Here is a 25980-nt window from a genome sequence, read left to right on the forward strand (position 1 = left end):
CGCAAAGGAGGAACAATTTGCGCCTCCTGAAAGTCCCGGAAGGGGCAGAAGGGAGTAATATCAAGGAATTTGTGGTCAGACTTATCAAGCAAGCGACTGAAGAACTGCTGAGGGACATACAACGAGTACATAGGAATCCGTTTAGACAAAATCCTACTAAAACGAGACCCAGGAAAATACTAGTCCATTTCCTGACTTATACTATTAAGGACGAGATACTCAATAGTGCGCTCAAGAGTAGTTCGCTTTCAGCTGAAGGAATTACTTTCCAGATTAGGTTGGATGTATCCTCGATCACAGCATCCAGACAGTGGGAGCTAGGCAAATTACTAGATCCTTTTAGACAGCTCGGCGCCACTGCTCAACTGAAGTTCCCTGCATCTCTAAAAATAATGTATAAAAACAAAATGAGAATTTTTAAAAGGGTTGAGGAGGCAGAAGAGTATCTCCAAATAGTTACAGTTGATGTTAACGGGGACCAGGGGGAGTAGGAGTAAGGGATTAACGTACTAACAAGCCGAGTCAATGATTCTATGACCTCCCAAGATTTGCTTTTGTAAATAGTTTAACCTTTCTATTTTTTGCCTAGAGTTTTTTTCTTCTTCCTTGCATTTTTTTTTTTCGTTTTTACTAGGTCCACTAAACAATCAGACCATCCGGGCATCTGAGGTAGGAGCCTCAAGGCCTTAGAGAGGCCAAGAAGAAGGAGGGGGGTTCTCCAGGGGAGCACGGGAGGGTTAGGGTTGTACAGTGCAGGGGAGGGAGGGCACTTGGTGGGGAGCATGTGGGGAAAAAAGAAAAAAAAAATGTCCAAATCGCCAAATAGGATACGCAATCGTTTATACCTACCAAGGAAAATATGTCACAGGATAAGATAGCCCCACTGGTGTATATGAAGTTTCTGTCATGGAATGTGAATGGTTTAAGGGTTAAATATAGAAGAGAAAGGATATTCCAATATTTCAAAGATGCCCCCGTACATATTCTTATTGTGCAGGAGACGCATTCTATGGAGCAGGAGCTAAAAGAAATTTGTAGAAATAAAAAAATGGATTCAGCATGTAATAACCACATCACAGCAAAGCACTACTAAGGGAGTGGCAATTTTGATCAAATCAAATCCAGCAATAACACTACTAGAATCAAGAGCTGATAAAAAAGGAAGATGGGTCATAGCAAAGATAAAATTCCAGTCTTAAAAATTTACGGTAGCAGGATTTTATGGGCCGAATTTAGATGATCCGCTCCCCCTTAAAGAACTGTTGGTTGAGCTCCTTGATTTTGTGGATCCTCTAATACTAGCGGGGGACTTTAACTTTAACTGCTGGACCTGTCCGCCGCATTCGATACGGTGAGCCACGACATCCTGCTGACTCGGTTGGAAACTGCTGGAGTAGAGGGGATGGCACTTGAGTGGTTCCGCTCTTACCTGTCAGACAGATGGCAGGCAGTGGCACTACCCCCGTATCAGTCAGAGTTTGCTATGGTTCCACATGGGGTTCCTCAGGGGCCTGCGATTAGCCCAATCCTTTTCAACGTATATATGCAGCCCCTGATGACCATCATCAAGGCCCACGGCATTAGCGTGATCAACTATGCGGATGACACGCAGCTGATGATCTCCCTTGACGGTGCCCATGCAGAATCCCCTGAGACCTTCCATACCTGCATAAGGAAAATGGCAACCTGGCTAAAAAGAAACTCACTACAGTTTAATAGCAGCAAAACTGAGATAATGCAATGTAAAGTGGGAAGAATAGCTAGAAACCTGCCCACCGACTTCTGGCCTCTGGACTCAGGTGAGCCATTGGCACCAGTAACAACTGTACGGAACCTGGGGGTTAACTTCAATGACAAACTGAGTCTTGAGTCCAACGTTAACAGACAGGTGAGCAGCTGCTTCACATTAATACGTGGCCTTCGTAAGCTGCTGCCCTTACTACCAGCACATACCAGAGCAACCGTGGTCAGAAGCATCATCCTTAGCCGCCTGGATTACTGCAATGCTCTGCTACTGGAATTTCCTGCTTATCTGATTTCCAGGCTTCAGAGCATCCAGGCGGCAGCTGCAAAGATGGTGCTTTCCCGAGGACGTCGTTCTTCCACCACTCTTGCTCTGGCCGAGCTGCACTGGTTACCGATTCAGCAGAGGATCCGGTTCAAATCTCTGTGTACCGTTTTTAAGGCTGCACATGGTTTGGGTCCCAAGCCCCTGCAGGCCAAATTCAAGTGGTATGAACCCACACAGGCCCTCCGATCCTCTTCCACCAATCTCATTAGTATACCCAGGATCAGGAAAGCCACCTATGGTGGCAGAGCCTTTAGCATAGCGGCAGCCCACCTCTGGAATAGCCTGCCTCTGGCAATCAGGAAAACCAACGAACTGATGCTCTTCCGCAAAAGGATCAAGACCTGGCTTTTTCCTAATGCCTCACCTCCTTAAAGCCTCCCCCCTGTCCTTGCTTTACTGACCAGCCCATCAGTCGCATTTTTCAGCGCCAGGATGCCCGTAGGGTTACAGCGCGCTTTAGAAATGATATAAATAAATAAAATAAATAAAGTTCTGGACCCGCAAATAGATAAATCATATAAACCCAAGATCTCGCATAACCCTAAAACAAGATCACTACTTCTAAATGCTATTAATCAGTTTGGTTGGAAGGATATATGGAGGAAGAAATGGGGCACAAAAAGAGAATTTACCTTTCACAATAAGAAGTTGCGCCATAAATCCAGATTAGATTTCTTTTTAATTTCAGATCAGCTTTGCGAGTTCATACAGGAAGTTAAACATTTAGGAGCACATATTTCAGATCATTCGGCAGTCTCTCTATCTCTGAGACTATCGGCCCCACAGAGCTATAAAAGATGGACTATGGATAGGAGTATTTTGTTGGAGGAAGAGATAATAGAAAAATTGTTGTCAGAGTCGAAAGCATTTTTCGAGAACAACTTAGGGACAGCCACACTTCCTGTTGTCTGGGACTCGTATAAAGTTTTTTGGAGGGGGATAATATTGGCTATTCAGTCTTCCAGACATAAAATATATAGGGCAAAGATCTCTGAGATTGAGTTAAAAATTATTACATTAGAACGAGATTTATTAGATCTCACCTCAGGCTCAGAAGCAAGTATTCGGGAACAATTGGCAAGTTGTAAATTACAACTCGAAGACACTCTAGATGATAGACTCAGGAAGCGATGGCAGGCTAGTTCTCTTGCTCATTTCGAATATGGGGAAGCTAGCGGTAAGCTACTAGCCTGGAAGGCCAAAAAGGAGCAGAAGAGGAACACAATTAAAGGAGTTTAGCTGGGCAATACGGGCGTGATCTCAGAAAATAGGGCCGCTATTGAGGAAGCTTTTTTTTAATCACTTTGATCAAGTATATAAGGAAGATTTAGATCCACAGAAAGATTTAATTCAGACATGGCTTGAGCAATTTGCTCTTAAGAAAATCGATGACCAGGCATCTGAGAATTTAAATAGAGGAATTAGTGTGCAAGAAATAGTGGGCGCAATAGACTCAGCTAAAAGAAGCAAGGCTCCGGGTCCAGACGGGCTCCCTGCCGAGCTTTACAAAGCTTTAGCTCCAGTAATCTCCCCTGTTCTCCAGCTGCTTTTCACATCTATTTTTGAGGAAGGAGGTAAAATCTCTTCCCCTTGGAACGAAGCTACGGTTGTTCTTGTCCTCAAACCTTTTAAATCTCCATCCCAGTGTGACTTTTACAGACCTATCTCTGCTAGCTAAACTTGGATTATAAATTCTTGGCCAAAATATTAGCAGAGAGATTAAATGGGGTAGCTGGTAGATTATTGCATTTTGATCAAAAGGGATTTGTCAGAGGGCGGTCCATTCAAAACCTGACGCAAGCATTGGTGGGCGCAATTGATCTCGCTTCTTTTTACAAACTACTGTTGGCGATCATAACACTAGATGCTACTTAGGCATTTGATCGCGTTAATTGGAGATACCTGGCGAAAGTTCTAGATAGGTGCAATTTGGGCAGGAATTTCTGCAGATCTATATCGCCATTTTACCACGCTCCAACAGCAAGAGTCTTGATAAATGGAAGTCTTTCAGCATCCATAAAAATTAACAGAGGTACAAGACAGGGGTGTCCCCTCTCACCTCTGCTTTTTGATTTATATATAGAATCATTGGCTGAAAAACTTAGATTAGATCAGGGCATTGTACCATTTAAATACAAAAGTTGGGAGAAAAAAGTCTCTCTTTACGCCGATGACATGATGTTATATACTTCAGACCCAATTAACGCAATCCCTCTTATTTATAATGCTGCTGATCAGTTTGGGCAAATTTCTGGATACCAGATTAATCAGTCTAAATCTGAATGTATGACCTGGAATATCATCACTTCTACCCCAATTCCAATTTTAAAACATGAAATAAGATATTTGGGGGTACAAATTACGCAGGATATAGAACAATTGGCGGATAGAAATTTGGTGAAAATTGAGAGAGAGGCTGCTGAATCGCTCAGAAGCTGGTCACTTCTTCCTTTGACTTTAATTGGGAGGGTCAATATTATTAAGATGCTGCTGCTCCCTAAACTAATTTTCCTGTTCCAGAACATCCCGCTAGCTTTCAAAGAAGCCAAGTTAAGTAAAATTCAAGCTAAATGGAACTCGTTTGTATGGGCTTCAAAGGGCATAAGGATCGCATGGAAGAAGCTTCGTAGAAAGAAAAGCAAAGGAGGGCTCTGTGCTCCAGATTTGAAAGTCTATGCCTGGACTTTGCTAATGAAGGCGGGGATAACGCTATTCGATACTCCAGAGAGGACAGAAACAGGCAACATGTTCCAGACAATGTTATCAGGGGTTCAAGAAAGCGCTCAGGGTTTCCTGCTGAAATTTGGGGATCCGCGTTTCTTTAAGAAGGTTTGTTTAAAGGTGCTGAGAGATATGGCATACGTCTGGGCCAGAGTAAGAAGATCACTGAGTATTCCATATTACTCTGCTCAGGCTCCAATTTGGGAATCACCTGGCTCTCCAGGGTGGACTAAAGATTAATTGATTACCCCTCTCCTGGTGGCTAATTTAACAACAAGGGGACAGCTAATGCTGGAAGGGGTCTTGTTAACTTGGGAGGAGATCTCCAGTCTCACAGATAATAACCTACCCAAGTTTAAATATCTGCAAATTAAGAGTTGGAGTCAGGCTATCGCAGTTGAAATCGGCACTAAGACAGTGTTGGAGGAACTCTTACTGAGAAAGCCCAGGCGGATAAAAACATCAACTCTGTATTGGACCGTTTGGAAGAAGAAGATGGGGACTTCTCTATGCCGGCTCAACTATGGGGAGACCAAGTTTCGGATGTCGACTTGCAGGCTATATGGCAAGTATCTTTTGATCTACTTTATATTACAGTCTCTTCCGCCAATTTAAAGCGCAACCACCTTTTTTCTCTTCACAGAGTATACTGGTCTCCGGCTAGATTGGCAACATTTTCTAAGGGTCCCATTCCTTCTTGCCCAAAGTGTAAGCAGGTAAAAGCTGACGACCTTCATATGTTTTTTACTTGTCCTGCTCTAGGAGAGTTCTGGGCCATGGTAGAAGAAGGTATGAAAGAGCTGTTTAAGTTTGACATACAGGTTAGTATACCACTTGTTTTTTTTGGGATTTTTTCGAATTACGAGGAACTTCCTCAAGATACAAATAAGTTATCCCTTTATCTAATTATTTTGGCACGCAGAGAGATATGCAAACTTTGGGTTAAGAATATTGCACCTTCATACCTAGATTGGATTAGGGCAATCAAACACACACTTAAGTTAGATAAGATAGGTTGGAAGTGAAGGAAGCATTTTTAGATTCCCTTTATCGAATGGATCGATAGGATGTAAACGATCTTGTCCAATGATTATGCCTTTTTGCAGAATGGGTTACCCTAAGATCAGTTCAAGGGCCTGGAAAGATAGAGGAACTTAATTGAACTCTTTGGTACCGTCTGGTACACTCTGGGTATCTGCAGAAAGAGCATCCATCAAGATCTTCAGGGTTTAAGGTGGGGCCTTTCCGCTGTGTAGTGGGGGGCACAAACCTCTTACTCTGAGAATATCCTTTTTGGCGTATGAGGACAAAAAATAAAAAATGAGACTCATGCATGTTATTTATCTTGTCTGGTCTAATTTGCTGCCAAAATTGAAGCAGGGGGCTTTGGGAGCTAAATGTCAATCTCATAGTTGGGTAAGATGTTGGAATGAATACCCCCAACAGGGCTGTTCATTCAGTTTTACCAACATATAACCTATTCCCTAGGATTACATGCAGCAAGATTTCAAACTCTGTCCTACCTTTTTATCAGGACTAAAACACTGGAAGTATCCTCTGTAGATGATGATAGTTCTGTTTTGTCGGAGATGCAATGCTATTTTCATCCTGTAGCTCTAATTCTGCCCCCTCCCTCCACTTTGGTCTCCTTAGAGCCTGGGGGGTCCTTCTGTGCCTCTTCATGCCGTTGACCTAGCTGGACATCATTTGTGTCTGCATCGCATCGCAGCTTTCTGGTGTACGGCCATGAGAACCCCAGTAATTTGTGGTTCACATCTGAGAGGGCTTCACCCTCTGAGTAAACTATGATTTATGCAGAGAAAATGAAAACAGACAGGTGTTTCGCACTATTTCATTTAGGTTGTATTTACAAGAGTTAGGTGTGTTTGCCAGGCCTGGACTGGCCATAGCGGGCACCGGGCAATCCCCCGGTGTGCCGCACGGGTGGGGGGCAATTTTGGGCACCCTTGAGGCCGTTTTTGTTACAGGGCCATTTTTGTAGCATACCTGAAAATCGGCCATGTACCAAAATCGTCCGAAAACCGGCCCCGGCAAAGAGCTCAGAGGCACCTCCAACAGCCCCTCACGCCCCCCCCCCACCCCTCTGAGTGGGGAGGGGGGGCGGCCGAGCACTTTGCCAGGGCTGGTTGTGGTTCCCATTCCGGCCCTGATATTTGCAATTCAACAAATCTTTCAGGGGAACCCTTGTTGTTGCTTGTGAAAAATAAGGGGCCCCATAAAACCGACAAAATCAGGGCACACAAAACTGATGACATTTTATAATAATTAGAATTTACTATGTGATAAATATGCTGCTGCAAATCTATAGAGCTTTAATAATCTTCATATTGAAGAATATATCAGTGATTAACAACAGTATATGAGTGAATACACGATAAAGCCCAAACAGTGTTCATCATACAGTCCTACCCATTCTAAACACCCTTATGGTCTCCTTGCATCATCGCTTCAGTAGTTTCCATATCATTGCCTGGCACGTAAAACCTCATGCACATCAGTTAGCAAAAAGGTAATTAAACGTGGTGGGTCTGACATCATCCTTCCCAGCAGCTGGTCCTTCTCTCTGCTCCACCCCAAATGAAAGAGACCTATTCGCCTTTTCCGCTTAATTCATCTATGGAGCAGGAGTGGGCCAATGAACTGAGGGAATCAGTGTTTGCAAAAGGGAGCTGGAATGATTTCTTCTATTAGACAAATTAGGAAATCGAGAAGCAACACCCTTTGTAACTTTTCTAACTTAAATTTTACCAGCAGGGAACTGAACAAAGTCATACTGTAGATACCTCTTCGCAGCCACAGTAACCAAGCAGATTCATTACAGAATGGGCAGATCTCCTTCCACCTGCAGCAGTATCACCAGCTGAAGATGTATGGCACTTTCCCACACTGACCAAGTCAAGTTAAGACACTGACCATAAATTTAAAGCAGGAAATGTCACGTTAATTCCGAGACCAGCATGGCAGGCTTCGCACACTTAGGCTAAGCGAACCGCCCGTTGACTCCCATCCGATGCACAAACACTGACTATTTTAGTATGTAGTACATTAATACACTCTAATAACTATATAGTAGTTCAAGTTCAAAAGACCTTTATTCGAATTTAATAAAATTCATAAAAGTACCACATAAAACAATTCATTTACATAACACATCATTACAAAAATTCATGATTAAAAATGTAATACAGTTCTGATGAGGCTAATTTCAAGGATTTTCCATCATTTTGCGCACTTGTGTTATCAGTCTCAGGAAAGTGCTAGTGCGAAAGATTAGTTCATCTGAGTCCAGGGAAACCAACATTAAATGAGACTCCTCCAGCGAGAGGGGTCCGTGTTTCCTAAAATATGGGGTTAGAAACCATTTAATATATCTTAGATAAAATTTACAGAAGAATAGGAAGTGCAAATCATCCTGTGTGCCGACACCATCACACGGGCATGGATTATAGTCAGTGCTATGTCGATAGCCCAAAGGGAAGGACAACAAAAATTTCACTGAGCTCGCTCTTAGACGAAACAAAAGTGATCTCTCCCAGTTGGTCATGGGTAGAGTAAGGTAGGGCGGGAGTGGTTGCCTACACAGTTCGTTTCCCATATATTTTAAAACAGTTGATTTTGATAATTCTCTTCCCATCCTTTCAGATTTATAAAGTGCATACAGTGCGTGTTTAACCTCAATATTGTCCTTGAGCTCAATCTTGGTGGGGTCGGAGAAAAGATTACATATTGAAGAATATATCAGTGATTAACAACAGTATATGAGTGAATACATGATAAAGCCCAAACAGTGTTCATCATACAGTCCTACCCATTCTAAACACCCTTATGGTCTCCTTGCATCATCGCTTCAGTAGTTTCCATATCATTGCCTGGCACGTAAAACCTCATGCACATCAGTTAGCAAAAAGGTAATCAAACGTGGTGGGTTTGACATCATCCTTCCCAGCAGCTGGTCCTTCTCTCTGCTCCACCCCAAATGAAAGAGACCTATTCGCCTTTTCCGCTTAATTCGTCTATGGAGCAGGAGTGGGCCAATGAACTGAGGGAATCAGTGTTTGCAAAAGGGAGCTGGAATGATTTCTTCTATTAGACAAATTAGAAAATCGAGAAGCAACACCCTTTGTAACTTTTCTAACTTTTAAATTTCACCAGCAGGGAACTGAACAAAGTCATACTGTAGATACCTCTTCGCAGCCACAGTAACCAAGCAGATTCATTACAGAATGGGCAGATCTCCTTCCACCTGCAGCAGTATCACCAGCTGAAGATGTATGGCACTTTCGCACACTGACCAAGTCAAGTCAAGACACTGACCATAAATTTAAAGCAGGAAATGTCACGTTAATTCCGAGACCAGCATGGCAGGCTTCGCACACTTAGGCTAAGCGAACCGCCCGTTGACTCCCATCCGATGCACAAACACTGACTATTTTAGTATGTAGTACATTAATACACTCTAATAACTATATAGTAGTTCAAGTTCAAAAGACCTTTATTCGAATTTCATAAAATTCATAAAAGTACCACATAAAACAATTCATTTACATAACACATCATTACAAAAATTCATGATTAAAAATGTAATACAGTTCTGATGAGGCTAATTTCAAGGATTTTCCATCATTTTGCGCACTCGTGTTATCAGTCTCAGGAAAGTGCTAGTGCGAAAGATTAGTTCATCTGAGTCCAGGGAAACCAACATTAAATGAGACTCCTCCAGCGAGAGGGGTCTGTGTTTCCTAAAATATGGGGTTAAAAACCATTTAATAAAATTTACAGAAGAATAGGAAGTGCAAATCATCCTGTGTGCTGACACCATCACACGGGCATGGATTATAATCAGTGCTATGTCGATAGCCCAAAGGGAAGGACAACAAAAATTTCACTGAGCCCGCTCTTAGACGAAACAAAAGTGATCTCTCCCAGTTGGTTATGGGTAGAGTAAGGTAGGGCGGGAGTGGTTGCCTACACAGTTCGTTTCCCATATATTTTACAACAGTTGATTTTGATCATTCTCTTCCCATCCTTTCAGATTTATAAAGTGCATACAGTGCGTGTTTAACCTCAATATTGTCCTTGAGCTTAATCTTGGTGGGGTCGGAGAAAAGATTAGCTCTGTCCATGGCACTTAGTGTTTTAGAGACTCCTGAGAGCTATGGAATCTCCATGCCACGGTCACAATTTAGGCAGTCCTTTATAATATTTTGTGTAAGGGTGGCTGAATTGTTCCTCCAAACCCTAACCCAAAATAGTGCTGGTCTGGCTCTGATAAAATCACATACATAAGGGAGGTTTATTTCATTATGACAGATAAAATCAGAAGATGAGATTGGGGCGCCCAGTATTTTTCTGCAAAAACGGCTTTCTTCCCGCTGAATGCATGGGCTACCTCCCAACCCCCAAACCTCAGCTCCATATGAGGCTACTGGTAGGCACTGTAATCTAAAAAATTTTAAGATAGCTCTTGTGGCACCTATTTTCTTCGGGCGAGGCAAGCTCAAAATGGAATTGGTGGCTTTCGAGAACTTGCTCGTGGCGTGGGCCAAGTGCCCACTCCACGAGCCGTTCGCAGCGAAAACAAACCCTAAGTAGGGAAATATAGGCACAGATTCGAGTTTATCTGTTCCTATGTGTATAGTGTTGAGCTTCCGTTTCCCAGGGCCACATGACATGATAAAAGATTTTTTAAAATGTACACGCAGATCTAATCCCTCCATATATTGGACAAAGATTTGAACAAGTGAGCGGAGGGCATTTGGTGTGCGGCCCATAAGCACCGCATCGTCTGCGTATAATAGCACTGAAAGAGGTTTCCCCAGGATTGTCGGTACATCACTCGTAACTTGTTTAAGACTTCCGGCTAAGCCATTAATGTAAATAATGAACAACAGGGGTGCTAAAACGCACCCCTGTTTCACCCCCCTGCCGATATCAATAGCTCCGGAGACCTCTCCACCCATCCCAATCCTGACCTGTGCTTTTAAATCAGTATGGAGGTAGGCCAGGAAGTTAACAAGAGCCTCGTCTAGCCCGTAATTCAATAAGGTGGTCCAGAGTTTAGATCTATTCACTAGATCGAAGGCGGATGAAAGATCCATAAAAGCAAGGTAAATAGGAGATGATCGAGCAATGCTATACTTGTCAATTATCAATTTTAGGTTCAAACATTGCTCCACTATCCCCTACCCGCTCCTGAATCCCATCTGACACAGGTCCAATAAGTCTGTGTCTTCAGTCCATTCAAGCACCCTGTTATAAATTACTCGTCCCAACATTTTTAGGGTATTATCCAAAAGGAAGATCGGACGATAGTTGACTGGGTCCGACCTGTCTCCCTTTTTAAAGATTGGGACGATGGTGCTGGTTTCCCAGGTGGTAGGCATAGGCACTGTTGGCAAACTGTTAAAGACATTAAGAAGAATTGGTGCCCATAAATCTGGACTGTGCTTAATAATATCGATGGGCAAACCATCTGGGCCTGGTGCCTTGTTTCCAAGGCTCTCTTTTATAGCTATTTCTACTTAGTGGATATCAATCTGTAGGCCACACAACTGTCCTGGGCTGAAAGTCAACGACTCCTCAGGTGGAGCAGCATAGATTTTAGAGAAGTGGTCCTCCCATACACTACTAGTTATATTACAGCTAATTAGTGTTAGCTTTTTACGCATTTCTATTGTTTTCTTGACTGCAGACCAGAAGGGCCCGCTGCCCCCCAGATTTGCGCTGGCGACCAGCGACTCCCACTGTTCCGAGAGTAGTGCGGCCTTTCTTCCAGTTATTGTAAGTTTGTACTGTTTCCTAGCTGTCTGAACAGCCGTTGTACACCTGGGTTTAGTAGTAAGTGCCCTTCGTAATTCCCTATTTGCCAGTGAACAAGCCGAATCGAACCACCTTGGTTCTTTCCCTACCTTTGGTAAAGGTACTGACAGGAGAGTTTTTATGGTTGAACACAATTTGCCAAAGTCAGCAATTATCCTGTGGTAATTATAGTCCATAGATAGGCAGGAGTTAATCAGGTGCGGGTATTTAGTTTGTACACTATCCAAAATTACCCCGCTGTCAACCCCCCTCCATTTTAGTCGCAAACCATCAACCGAAGGTGTGATGTCCCTTGCGCCATTTAAGTTCGTGTAAACCGAACTAGGGGCTAAATCCAGAGTTACTGTGAGTGGATTATGATCGCCAAACGATGTCTCCATCACTGTAGACTTGACTACACAATCTATTAAATGGGGCGACATAAAGATATAATCAATAGTGGAACTACTGTCCCTGCCTCTGAACGTAGGAGCATGAAAAGCACTAGAAATGTGGCCTGTTTCCATGGCATCACCAAGGGTGAACTCAGTTAGTATGTTTGCTAATTCAATGCCCCTTCGTTCCGCTTGGTCTAAGTGGGTCCTATCCTCAGTCCCGTAATTCTTTAGTATCTTTGCGTTGAAGTCGCCCCAATTAAGATCCCTGACCCAACATCAGCCTGTGGGCTAAATTCCAGATTGTGTAAGGTCTTTGAAAGTGACTCAAAGTTTTTATTAGGTACACAGTGTGAGAAGTTGGCCTGATGTGCAGTGCTCACTATTCTAGTGATCACTATATATCAGTCCAAACAACCCTTATTGATGATTGGTTGTAAGTCAACCTTATAGACCAGCTATCCTAGTAGCATGGATACGAGCAGTCTAAGGCTAAGACTCTAGAGGGCGTGTTAAGCCAGCTGTTTTACCATCACATTACCCCTTGAACACCCAGTGAAAGGACACCACACAAGTGTTATGAAAATAAACAATGTATTTATTAGAATCACAACAACCCTGTACTCTTTATGAGGACAGGGTGCTAAGCACACAACAAAACTCTTATGAAAATACTTAAGTTAGCACGTTATACACAAATGCCCGAGGGGCACGAAAAACCATATACTCTAAAAGTGGAATGCGAATTACTAGCAGGTAAGTAACGATTCTCAGAGGCTTTGGGATCGCTAGGACTGGACTACTGAACCTTTAGATTACTAGCAGGAGGCCTAGGGAACTCGGGTGCAGAGTGTGCACTCTCACGCGGGATGCGGGACAAAGTCTATGGAAGCTAGAATTCACAAAGTTAGTGTTCACGGGCGAACCCGACCTGGTAGGGAGAAAACAACAGTGGATCCTGACCCTTGGATAGTGAGGCTATGCTGGGGCACCGAAATGCCGAAGTTACCTAGCCCAGGGGCTGCAGCTGCATAGGTCTGAAAAGACGTCGGGAATCCTCGTGCCGGACCAGGAGCCTGGAAGAAGGAAGTTGCTGGCAGGCGACCAGTGAAGAAAAGTTCGATGGATCCAAGCCTGGATCAAGGAAGAAGAAAACCTGAAAGCAGAGGGGACCAAGTTCTTGAATCACTAGCCAGTGATTAAGTGGGCACCAGGATGGCACCGGGCGAAGTCACCGCAGTCAGGTGAGTGGGCGCTGCTGGGCTCTGCAGTCTCTCGGACCAGGAGGCGTTGTCGGCGACCAGGATGGAGGTGCGAGCTGTCCCACGAAGGTTCTTGCTGTCGACGTCGCTGGACCCAGGATTGGGCAACAAGTCTTGGCAAATGCAAGGCCCACGCGGTGGACCTAAAATGGCGTCTTAGCCGGACCAGGAGGGTCCAGGGTACTTCTCCGATGGAGGGAAGCAAGGGCCAGTCTGGAGCAACCAGACTAGCAGCAGTATTGTCGTCGGGCGTCGTTCGGAAGGCCACAAGCCAGCGGGCTAGTAGCCAAACAACGCGGTGAGCAGCAAAAAGCAGAAGGGCCCCACGCCGATCGTGGAGATGCTGGGGGGCTGCTCTTCGGTGCTGGAGCTGCTCAGGGTGGGGGCTTCTCGGACCCCAAAGCACTCACCAGGAAATTACTCGGTGGGCTTGCTGTGCAGAAGTTGTGCAGTCTTGGCGATGGCCGGTCCCTCGAGGTCTCGTCGCACCCACGGTTCTCAGCTGTGCTGTAGAGGTGGGTAGAGGTCAGAGGTGCTAGGGAAGCCGGGTCTCGTCGAGCTGGGCAGTCGGATTCCGGAGGAAGGACGTGCAGCGGACCGCAGTGTTCTTGGATGGTGCCTGCGGATGCAGGGTGACTACTCCTTAGCCACAAGGGAGAATCTTGGAGAAGAAATCGTGAAGTCCTTTCGTGGAAAGTGGTATCTTGATTCCAAAGATGATCTGATTTGGAAGGGGGCCGGTCCCTACCTTTATCTGGGAAAAGGGGGCTGGCACGCGACTAAGTCCTGCCCTAGGGGTGGGACCAGGAGGGGGGTGGTTACACCCACTTCCTTGGCGGGCTTTTCCCCAGCACAGGGTCTGGAGTGTCCCTGGAACTGGTTCAAGCCAGCCTATGCACAGTGAGCACCGGGGTGCCACGTGCAGTCACCTTCCTCTGAAGCCCTGCCTACCTACAATACACAAAATCCTGTCTGGGACAGTGCTGGCACCGCCCCTGGCAGGAAACCCTTTGTCCTTATCTCCTGCTCTGGAAGGACTCCCAGCAGCAGGAGGGCAGACTTGTGTCTCGGTGGCAGCATCCATTTTGTGGATGCTAAGGCTCTGTCTGACTTTAACCGGGGTTAGGGGTTACATACATGTCGTGTCCCTCTAGAAGGGTGGAATGCTAACCCCGTCGCCAGAATTGGCGAGGGGTTAGTATTCCAATTCATATGACACCTTACTCGACATGTTTTGATAAAGCGATACCAGAGTTGGCATATAACCGCGAGGATTATAATGCACTTAAGAGTATATGGTATGCGATATCATGGAAACGGCTAAGGGATGGATCCCGAAAGCCGCAGACAGGCTCAGCTCATGCCAGAGCACCATCTCACACGATTCCAAGCACTCTGCCTTCAGGATTGTTAAGGCCTGCCATAGGAGTGACTGATAGGAGATCTGTGTGTCCATTTTAGGGTTAGATATAGGTATACTATATCTAAAGCAAAGGGTGAGTACACCACCTTGCCCCAGCTGTCGTGCAGCCAGTTGTGTCAGTTTAGTTAGTCAGCCCAGGGGTGGCATAATACATGCTTCAGCCCCTGGGAGACTTCTGGGTACACCTCAGCCCTGGGTACAGGGACTTGGAGAGGGCCCAGTGCCAATTCAGTACCTGAGTACAATTTGGATAGAGAGAACAGCTAGGCTGTGGGTCTGATTAGCAGGCCCACAGCCAGGGAAAGTCGTAAACCAGTGCAGCAAAAAGCAAAAATCTGGGTGATCATAGGATTGCAGACCCTACTCTCCTACACACAGTAAAAATCATTAATATAAAAATTGATTAAATTAATCAGAGTCTTTAACTTGTATTCAAGAATTTGTATATTCGGATTCCCCCTAGACAAATCTCTGATTGTGCCACCACCCAATATCTTAATCCCAATAAACAAACCGCCCACTTCTCGGCCAAACCTAGGTTTGGGCGCTGTTACACTGAAGCAGTAATAGCCCTCTATGTATAGGTTCCCGACAGCCCAGGTCTCCTGAAACATAACAATGTCTATACCATCGATTATCTTGGCCCATTGAGGATCTGAGAGCCATGATTCTAGCCCAGCTACATTCCAGCTAAGAATTGACAAACCACGATAGCTGGGATGTCTAGTAGGCTTATTCCCAAGGCTCCTCACTATATTCACATCGGGTTCGGGCGATGTAGGGATTTTATATTCATGTGTGGGTATGAATATAGCAGTGTGGTCATGTGTTAGTGTTCCCTGGGTGACATTAGCCGGTGTTGCTAGTAGATGTTCCTCGTTAATGTTGCCAACTACTGGACAACCACTATTGCCGTCCCTATCACCAGGTAATCTTTCCTGAATTGTGCTTTCTTCTGCTGATAATAGATATCCCTTGTTGTCATTGCTTGTATCTATACTTCCAATGTTGTTACCTACCCTATTATCCAGTCAATCCTGCTCATCTAAATTTGAAAAGGCATATTCAAACCGATTATAGGTTGGGATGTTAAATAGTGCCCTTGCTTCATTCTGATGCATAAACTGATTTGGAGTGATTGTTGGATATAACCTTTCCCTGTGGTCATGCTGGGGCATTGTGGGAAAGTGGGGGTAGTACAACGGATATGTTGGCATTGGGGCCTGATGGCACTGTACAGGGCCCTTCAGGGGATTGAGGTCTTGGTTCTGGTGAAAAAGTGGAGACTTAATCCTAGTACAGAAATTTGGGTCCTGGTAGGGCAAAATGGGGTTATTCACCATATTTGACTTAGGGGAAATCAAATGTCTATAAAAGTAACCCAATGGGAGCAGGGTGGTGTTAAATTCCCATGGTGAGGGTAGTGGTGCACTAGCCAAAGTTTTTTCGGCCCATTGGGGGTTCTTAAAATTTACAATTATGCAGTCCCCCTCGAACCTTTTTCTCAGTGGGCCTACTCATCCCACTCTCGGAGTGTGAATGATCTCCCTTGCCCCTTCCATTGGGAAGTTACAATTTGTAATTAACCAGTGTAGGGTCTTATTCTTGAGGGATGTGGGGGTTTCTTCTTGGTCCTTCCTAAGTTTGGAAACATTAACTAGGACCAGCACGTATGCCCCGCATTCAGGCGGCAGGCTGATGCGGGGAGGGATCTGCCTCGTGTTAGTTGCCATATTTTGGACGGGCTGAGCACTTGGGGGATTTTGAGCAGAATTATTAATTTGACTGGTTGGGATTCCCTTGCTCAGGGCAGTATTTTGCCCCTTCCCTGACTGTGTGGCTACCTTGGTCGTGTGAGGAGGATTAACGGTAGGATTAGTGATAGTATTTACTGCCAGTTGATTGGCAGCAGTTCCTTTACATGGAGCTTGTGGGGTTTTGAGCTTTGTAGTCATAATAGGAGCTGAGGTGTTCTTGGGTTTAGGTCCCACACAAGTTGGCGCCCCATCGCTAGGAGTGTTTTTAATGGGAGCGCTTAATTCAGCTAATTGCTTTTCAATGCGTACAAGTGTGGATTCTATCGGGGACAAATAGATGCTAAAAAGTTCACCCATTCTTTCCAACAGTTGGTCATTTGCAATATTTGCGTCAGGTTTGTCCCCTGTGACTTGCGGCATCCCCTGACACTCTTCGCTTTCTATCTCGATGGCTACATTTGTTCCATCTGCATTTAGGTGTGAGTTAACTCCTTTCCTAGCCTTTCGCTTTGGCGCGCTATACTTTCTAACCTTAGACATGCTAAGCTGTGTTGTGTGTTTTATTTGTTTCCGTATGGCACCCTCCCGCCTACCCCTTAATTGCCTTGTATTATCTACAACTGCTTCATCTGGTGTAGGGTCGATGAGCAGGTCCGGGGTCCTTTCCAGGTCCATGGTAGATTCTAAATCTGAGTCTATTAAGGGGTTTGATGCTGATAAATTAACCTCATTTGGTATACTGTGAATATCAGCACGGACATCAATTGTAGGTCCAGTATTGATATTTCTGGCCTGAACTAGTGTTCTTGCCGATGCGATGAGCCCAAGGGATGATCGTCTTGCTAGAGCTAAATCTTGCGAAACCCTGCGCTCCAGGAGTGAGATGCCCTGCTTTATGGCATCATTGGCCCTTGTTATAAAGTTATCTATTGGGCCTATCACTGGAACCCCCCCAGCTGCTGTTTTGCTTCTAGTACCCCTAGTAGTCATAGTGTTAGTTTGGATGCGTTTATATTTATCACAAGTAGGGTGTTACTCAATTCCAAACAAAAGACAAAAGGTGTTATACTGGGCTTGGACCCTCCCACTCTCCCTGCTAAATGGCAGTGATGACAAACGGATCCCCTATAGGGAGACTATTGCACAGAAGCGGGTGAGTCGGGGCAAACCTAATGCCGAACTAGGCGCAGTATAGGGCACAGGTACAATACGATATATGCAATAGTTATAGTCACTCAGATGGCAAGATGGGAAAAGCAATATACCGTGCAGTGGAGTTTGCAAGTTCGCAAGGAACAGGATGGTATATATAAAACTGCGTTTTCCCCTCAAATGGTCGGTTAAGTATGTAGCGGTCCGGCAGGCAATCCGAATAATGCAAGGAGTGTGGAGAAGACGTACCTTGGGGAGACCTGCACCCGGCCCGGCCTCCTCGACCTCTGAGGGCCTCAGAGGGCCCGCCCTTTGCTCGGGACTTTTAAGCGCCTCCGGGCGCGTTAGAATGCAGGCGTTGTCGGCTTCCGGCGCAAGGGCTCACGGGAGATGTAGTCCCCCAAGTCCGTCCACGCTGCGCTGATGGCCGGGTTCAGCAGCGGGAAGGAAACAACAGCGGGACCAGGAGGAACCAGGTGAGTCCCTCTTACGTGCCCCCAGATGTCTGCTACAGAGCCCCGCTCCACCGGGGCTCTCTTGACTTTTAAGCGCCTCCGGGCGCGTTAGAATGCAGGCGTTGTCGGCTTCCGGCGCAAGGGCTCACGGGAGATGTAGTCCCCCAAGTCCGTCCACGCTGCGCTGATGGCCGTGTTCAGCAGCGGGAAGGAAACAACAGCGGGACCAGGAGGAACCAGATGAGTCCCTCTTACGTGCCCCCAGATGTCTACTACAGAGCCCCGCTCCACCGGGGCTCTCTTGACTTTTAAGCGCCTCCGGGCACGTTAGAATGCCGGCGTTGTCGGCTTCCGGCACAAGGGCTCACGGGAGATGTAGTCCCCCAAGTCCGTCCACGCTGCGCTGATGGCCGGGTTCAGCAGCGGGAAGGAAACAACAGCGGGACCAGGAGGAACCAGGTGAGTCCCTCTTACGTGCCCCCAGATGTCTGTTACAGAGCCCCGCTCCACCGGGGCTCTCTTGACTTTTAAGCGCCTCTGGGCGCGTTAGAATGCAGGCGTTGTCGGCTTCCGGCGCAAGGGCTCATGGGAGATGTAGTCCCCCAAGTCCGTCCACGCTGCGCTGATGGCCGGGTTCAGCAGCGGGAAGGAAACAACAGCGGGACCAGGAGGAACCAGGTGAGTCCCTCTTAGGTGCCCCCAGATGTCTGCTACAGAGCCCCCTAAACTCTGTCTACACATGGTGGTCCGCTACCCTAGCTGGTGTCTTCTCAGTCGATGCTCCACACAAATCCAACTTAAGTCGATCGTAAAGGCTGGCACGTTTTTTTTTTTTAAATGTCATTCTTCACACAAAGGTGTTTTATCTTTAAAGAAAGTTGCGTTCATAATTATTTGCAACACTAGTATAAGATTTTAATCAACAGCTTATAAAAAGACGTGACAGGATGCAGCCTGCATCGGCTAATCAGGAGTATGGGAATGCAAAGTTGGAAAGAACCCCCGATTTGAAAATGTTGCGTTCTATGTATTGCTGGGATGAAGTTTCGCTACCATTTTTTTTTTAAAGAGGACCATCTGAGGAAATGTGTTGAATTAATGGAGGTAGGTCAGGTCAGGTGAGATGATTTTTGTTTTTCGAAAATGAAATGACAGGTAAGACTGGCCCAACAGTTCTGCATCTTTGGATTATGCGCTCTATAGTAGTCTGTCAGAAACACAAATCTGGTTTAATGTATGATAGATGAATAAGGGTCCATTGCCTTAGGCACTGTGCAGAGGGATTTGGACTAGATTTTAGCATCAGAGAGCTTATGTAGAAAGGCGAATATTGGTGAAACAGGATCCCTTGCTCTGGTATCTGTATCAAAGTGGAATGCAGTGTCCGGTACACAGTGAAACCAGAACAAGAAATACTTCTAGATAGGTACAGAATTCTAAAAGATTTACTTAGATAAATATGATTGTTGTTTTAACGGTGCTCTTGCTACACAAAAGGAAAGGCAATACGTTCCATAAAGCATTGAGATGTAAAAGGAAAATGCTTTGATAATCCATTCATCCATTTAATACAACCCAAAATGTTAATATATATCTTTTTATACAAATAGCAAAGTCTACATTTTGATTAAAAACAGAATACTACAAAATAACATTTAAACAAACATGAGTTTCAATGAAATATAGGATAACATATAGGTCACTTTGTAAATATGTAAACATGAAAATGTCATACCTCAGATTCTACGTCACAATACTCCTTCACCCGCTCAATGGCAACACTGTTGGTTTCGAGTTCGGTTGCGGTATAGACTGCCATTCCCAAAACACCTACCAGCTTAACACATGAAAAAATTTAAACTTAGTTTTATTCAAGATAAATTGTACAAATATTACAGTTTGTCTTATTGCTTCCTGGATAGTTACCTTTATGATTACTCAGTAATCTTACTTAATAGACCTAAATTCACAACTAATGCAGACTGTGGTCCACAGTGGCAAGACCTGAAACTACTCAGGCTGTTCAAATACACAAGTGGTGTGTGATACAAACTTCACACAGGCATGTTCTTCTCTAAAGGCTGGCCACCTCTTCATGTGGATGTATGACATTACAACGCATGGTTTTACCACGCATGCCTTTACATCGCAGTTTTTAAAACGCATGCTGTTACAACGCATAGCGTTAAGGGGTGCTGGATAGTGAATAGTTTAATTTACTATTCCAACTCCAGTCCCCGTGGATAGTAGGGAAGGTGTTGGATAGTAAATTAAATCTATTCCCTATCCTAGAGCGCCCCCCCAGCGATATGCGTTGTAATAACATGCGTTGTAATAGTTGCGTCGTAAAGGCACTGCGTGGTAAAAGTTGCGTTGAAAAGGATGTTCCCCCTTCCTGTGCATACACTGTGTGCCACCAACCGCTCCCAGAAATTTAGCATGTCGCTATTTGTGGAATGGAATGAATGAATGAATGAATGTCGCTATTTGTGGCCCCCGGTGATTGGCTACAACACAGGGATGATCACCTGCAAGAAACAACAGACCAATATCCCTTTGTTTACATTCCCATACAGGACAGTTTTTGATATGATTCACAAAGGGGAAGAAGTTCAAAGGGGACTTTCTCTCTTTGAGAATCAGTTGGTAACTGATGTTTGCGACTGCAATTGCTGTCACAAACCATTGATACATACCATAATGAATGGTAAATAGGAAAGGATACTCCTTATAACCAGAGGTGGCTCCTCCGCTATGGTGGAGGAGAGTCACCCCACTGCTTTTAAGAAGTGCAAATAAAGGAAACATAAATGATAATAACTTTGAGTTATTATCCTTTTATGTTTCTGCACTGATTTGCAGGAGGACAGGTGGGGCTGCTCTGCTCTCTGAGCAGGGCAGAGGAGGTGTGGTTTGCCCACTCTTATGTGCACATGACTGTTTGGCTAGCCCTCTCGGACCTACCAAACAGTCATGCACACTTTTCCTGTTCTCCACGTTGAGATTGGTCTGGGGATCCTAGTTGCTTACCAATCACAGCAATTCAACCTTGTTATTGGTCAGAGGAGCCTGGGTGCTTACCAATCACAATGCTGCATTGCAGTGTTGTGATTGGTCAGGGGAGCCTGGTAGTGTTTCCTGTTCCTGGAGTCCGACAGAGGAGAGAAGCAGCAGAGACCCGGGACCCGGCAGCAAGATAAGTGTTTGTTTTTATTTTTAAGTTTTACATTGTGCCTGCCACCCCCGGGCCGTGCCAGCTGTCGCTGCTTGAAACATCTTTTCCTAATTGTGATGTGTGTTTTTCTTACTTACATAATGTGTTTAATCCTGCATATAAAAAGCCATTTCTTAGTCACATAAGAGAACTAGTTACTTACCTGTAACTTTGGTTCCCCAGTATTGGTAACTTTCATAGATTCCCATGCTTTTGTATCATTCCCCGTCGTCGGAATGGGAGTCTAGGTAACAAAAAATACCATAGCAGTAGGTACAAAAGAGAAGAAAAAAGGCCTAGGCCTCATTCCCTTTTGTAGCATATCACCCTCTTTTTGTAAAAGAGACCAAACTTAGGCAGTAGCCAATCAGAAGTGCCTCCCCCCTTAGTACCCTCCTGAAGGAACGTCAGAGCCTCAGATTTTCGTAGCCGTTGTGTACCAGACACCATATCTGTTGTAGGCTGAGCTTTCCTCGGGGAGGTGGGTGGGCGCATGGGAATCTATGAAAGTTACCAATACTGGGGAACCAAAGTTACAGGTAAGTAACTTGTTTTCTCTTCCAGGGGATCCTCATCAATAGTCATAAGCATTAGAATATTCCCGCCCATGCGCGGGACCCCGGAAACACTATATTATATGTGCCCCACATATATATACTCATATATATATATATACATATATATATAAAAACATGCAATAGCAGCCAAATCACATCAGAGCTGAAATATGCTGTGAAGAATTTCCACCATACATGAATAAAAAGCATTAGAAACATGAGAAACAACACCAAAGATTGTTTAGAAACTGTTTTAATGATTAGGCAGCAGTAGAAATTCTTATAACTCACTGAAAGCATAGAAAGGCTGCATTGCAAACACAAAGTCTAAAAAGACAGAAAAGCTAACCTGTAGCTGTATACAAAAAACTGACACCATGCCTTTCAGGCACCCATGACCGCCGGTATCCCATCATGCCTCAGGGGTGACAGTTAGGTCAGTTGTTCTTTCCGGCTCCTTCAGGAAGGATCCTGGTAACACAGCTCCACTAATTTCTGTTTTCTGACAGAAAATTACTTCATTTTAACAACTTTTTCTACTTACTTTGACATTTTACTTCTAGTCAAGTAAGACACTGGCTTTTTAAGTTAGTTTAGTGAGCATTTTCAGCTGAGAATGCCTTCACTGTTTGACAAATGTCCTTCTTGTGGCAACAAGAAAGCAGAATCAGACAACCACGACGTTTGTATCCTGTGTCTGCCTGAAGAACATGATCCAGGCACCTGTCCTCACTGCGAGCACCTGTCAAGAAGAACTCTCAAAGACAGGGAGAGGATTCACATCTATGGCCTGGCTCACAGGTCATCCAGAGGAAGGGCTCCGGTGAAGAAGGGCTCCAAGAAGGCTAGAACATCTTCAAAAGAGAAGTGTTCACACCCTTCAGCTTCAGCGTCAGGCTTGGCGCTGAGGAAAGAGCCACCGGTGGGTCATTTATCTTCAAAACTACCGTCGACGGCGGGCTCTCCGTCGAAAAGAAGACCAGGTACGTCGACGACGTCGAAGGATCCAGCTCCGTCGTCGAAATCCCCTCCGCCGTCGTCAACCGGGCGACGATCGGCGTCGAGAAATGTGACTCCGCCGCCGTCAACCGGGCGACGGTCGGCGTCGAGATCCAAGGCCCCTCCGCCGTCGTCAACCCGGCGACGATCGGCGTCGAGGGAGGTCACTCCTCCGCCGTCGTCATCCAGGCGACGACCGGCGTCGAGAAGTGTGAACCCTCCACCGTCGTCTAAGAAACGACGTTCGGCGTTGAGGACCAAGACCCCTCCGCCGTCGACAGCAAAACGTCGATCGGCATCGAGGACGCAGTCTCCGTCGACGTTTCGTTGACGTTCGGTGTCGAGGGTGACCAATAACCCTCCGCCGTCGTCGCAGAGAGAGGGCTCCGTCGACGGCTGGTCACCGCCGTTCGATGTCGAATGAGAGGGCTCCGTCGACTGCTGGTCATCGCCACTCGACGTCCTCGCATCCTCGCCGTCGAGGCATTCGAAGGCGAGATTGATGGACCCGCCGACTCCCCGGGGGCATTCGGCCTCAGGACACAAACATACGACGCCAGAACGCTTGACGTCGAGACATGCAGAAAGGGCTCGATCGTTGTCAAGAAACTCTGTGATCATGGTTACGGAGTCAGCTTCTCGTCATTCCACTTCACAGTCTTCAGGCTCCTCAACAACATCTTCAAGGTCCAGAAGTCCTGTCCTCAGATCTCCTGTGCGTCAGCCAGATCCTTCGGCTGCGGAGGTCAGACTGTCACCCAGATGGTACAAGTCTTTGGATGATTGGCGAGACTCAGGGGGTACCAAACGTATGCACGAGTATGTCAGTCCGCAACACAGATCTCCTCTCCAGAGACTGGTGGATGAAGTGGACAGGCATAGTCCTCCCAGGCGCCAAGCAGACAAATCACCTGTGAGAAGACCTACCAGACCTCGCTCTCCCAGAAGGGAAGATCCGGTTAGATCTCGATCTCCCAGAAGAGAAGATCCGGTCAGATCTCGTTCTCCCAGAAGAGAAGATCCGGTCAGATCTCGCTCTCCTAGAAGGGAAGACCATTCCAGAAGGTCACGTGAGAGGAGGCACGGTGCTCACCGTAGACGTCACTCCGTCTTCTTCATCTACCTCTTCTACCAGGTCTTCCAAAAGGGATTACTCTCCCACGCTGACGGATAGTCCTACTTCTAGATCCTCTCCAGTGGATGACATCGGCACTTACCTAGATGTCCTGCAAAGAGGAGCTCAGAAGCTGAGCATTGAAATGTCTGTCCCCCAGGTTACTACGACAGTAATTTTTGAGACTTTGCACAAAAAATCTGTCTCTCGTCCACTGCTGCCTTTAGTCCCGAGGATTATGGATCCTGTCAAGGACGTTTTCCTAACTCCAGCAGCCATCAGGGCAGTGCCAGCCCGCATACAGAAGAAATACAAACCAGCTTCTTCTGACCCAGTTTTTGTAAAATCTGACCCACCAGCAGACTCTGTGATATTGGCAGCGGCAAGAAAGACGCATGCAGTTGCTGCTTCCTCTTCAGTCCCACCAGATAAGGACAGCAAATCACAGGACTCGTGGGGTCGCAAAGTTTGCAATTCAGCTGCCTCCACGCTGAAGGTCTCCAGTGCGGCCGCACTGCTGGGTAGATACGATAGAGCCTTATGGGACTCCATGGAAAGGTTCAAGTCCAAGCTGCCAAAGGAGGACCAAAAGGACTTCGAAGAAACAATGACAAAAGGATGTCTGGTGGCGAACCAGTTGATAAGCACTGCAGCGGACGGTGCAGTGCTTGCGGCACATTCCTACTAACATGGGGTTTGTGCCAGGAGATCAGCTTGGTTGCGTCTCACACGACTGAAGCCGGATGCTCAGCATCGCATCCTTAATCTTCCTTTTTCGGGTTCCTCTCTCTTCGGAGAACATGCTGACGAAGAGATGACCCGTATGAAGACAGAGCTGGATACAGTAAAAGCAGTGGGTTTGGAGAAGAAAAAAGAATTCAAACGCTGCTTTAAGACCAACAAGGGGAGAGGGGCTCAACAGAGGGTTCAAACCCCTCAGTGGTCCCAAAATAAGAACCAGGGAAAATCCCAGTTTCGAGGCAAATCCAGCAGGGGTAGAGGAGGTCACCAGCAGTCCTCTACCACCACGTGAGGAGGAAAGTCTTGAGCAGTGGCTTCCTCTGGCGCCATTGCCCACTCCAGTGGGAGGAAGTGCTTCACAACACCTGGCAGAGTGGGTCAGCATCACAAAGGATCGGTGGGTGCTGAATATACTGCGCAATGGATACATGCTTCGTTTCCGTGCGCTTCCGAAGAACATTCCTCCAAAGAACTCTTGCCCTCACCAGCTAAGCTTGCTCCGAAGAGAGGTGAAAGTTCTGCTACAAAAAAGAGCTATAGAGGAAGTTCCTCCCTCTCAAAGGGGAAAGGGAGTCTACTCCAGATACTTTCTTGTCCCCAAAAAAGATGAGACCCATACTCGATCTGCGTCTCCTAAACAAAGTCATCGTCAGAGATAAGTTCCGCATGTTAGCTCTTCACCAAGTATGCCCACATCTTCAAGCCGGAGATTGGATGTGTTCGGTGGATCTGCAAGATGCATACTTTCACATTCCGATTGCACTGAGGCATCGCAAGTACCTGAGGTTTGTCGTAGGAAGCAAAACCTACCAATACAAGGTGCTACCATTCGGTCTCAAGTCCGCACCACGAGTCTTCACCAAATGCATGGCAGTGGTGGCGGCTTTTCTTCACAAGAAGGGGCTCTTCATCTACCCATACCTGGACGGCTGGCTCCTAAAGGGCCCGTCTCCGGTACAGGTAACGCACGATCTGCTACTTTGCCTACACCAGTTGCACAGGCTCGGTCTCCATGTAAACCTGGAGAAGTCAGTCCAGCGGCCGACACAGTCCATCCACTAACTAGGCTCCGTTCTGGACACAAAATTGGGAAAAGCATTTCCTTCGGAGGAGAGACTTTTTTCCATGAGGCAGCAGTGTGGGATTCTATTAGAGTCTCGGCTTCCAACAGTCCGGCAGGTAGCCTCCCTGCTGAGTTCCATGGTGTCCTGCATTTTTCTCATCCCAAACGCCAGGCTGAGAATGCGGCCTCTACAACAGGCTCTCGAAGACCAGTGGGACCAGGCGACAGGGCGTTGGG

The 25980-nt window shown here is 46.1% G+C and overlaps 1 protein-coding gene across 4 annotated transcripts in view; it reads right to left on the reverse strand.

The window, feature by feature from the left end:
• The window catches only part of LOC144784431 (multidrug resistance-associated protein 1-like), a 1265484-nt gene that overhangs the window by 170804 nt on the left and 1068700 nt on the right, over positions 1-25980 (reverse strand). For all 4 annotated transcript variants that reach the window (XM_078663181.1, XM_078663182.1, XM_078663179.1 and 1 more), the window contains one exon: positions 19791-19892. In XM_078663181.1, the coding sequence (XP_078519307.1) occupies positions 19791-19892 (102 nt within the window). The remainder of the gene's footprint in view (positions 1-19790; positions 19893-25980) is intronic.

The sequence above is a fragment of the Lissotriton helveticus genome, chromosome 10 (genome assembly GCF_964261635.1).
Source record: "Lissotriton helveticus chromosome 10, aLisHel1.1, whole genome shotgun sequence".
NCBI classification, from domain to species: Eukaryota; Metazoa; Chordata; class Amphibia; order Caudata; family Salamandridae; genus Lissotriton; species Lissotriton helveticus.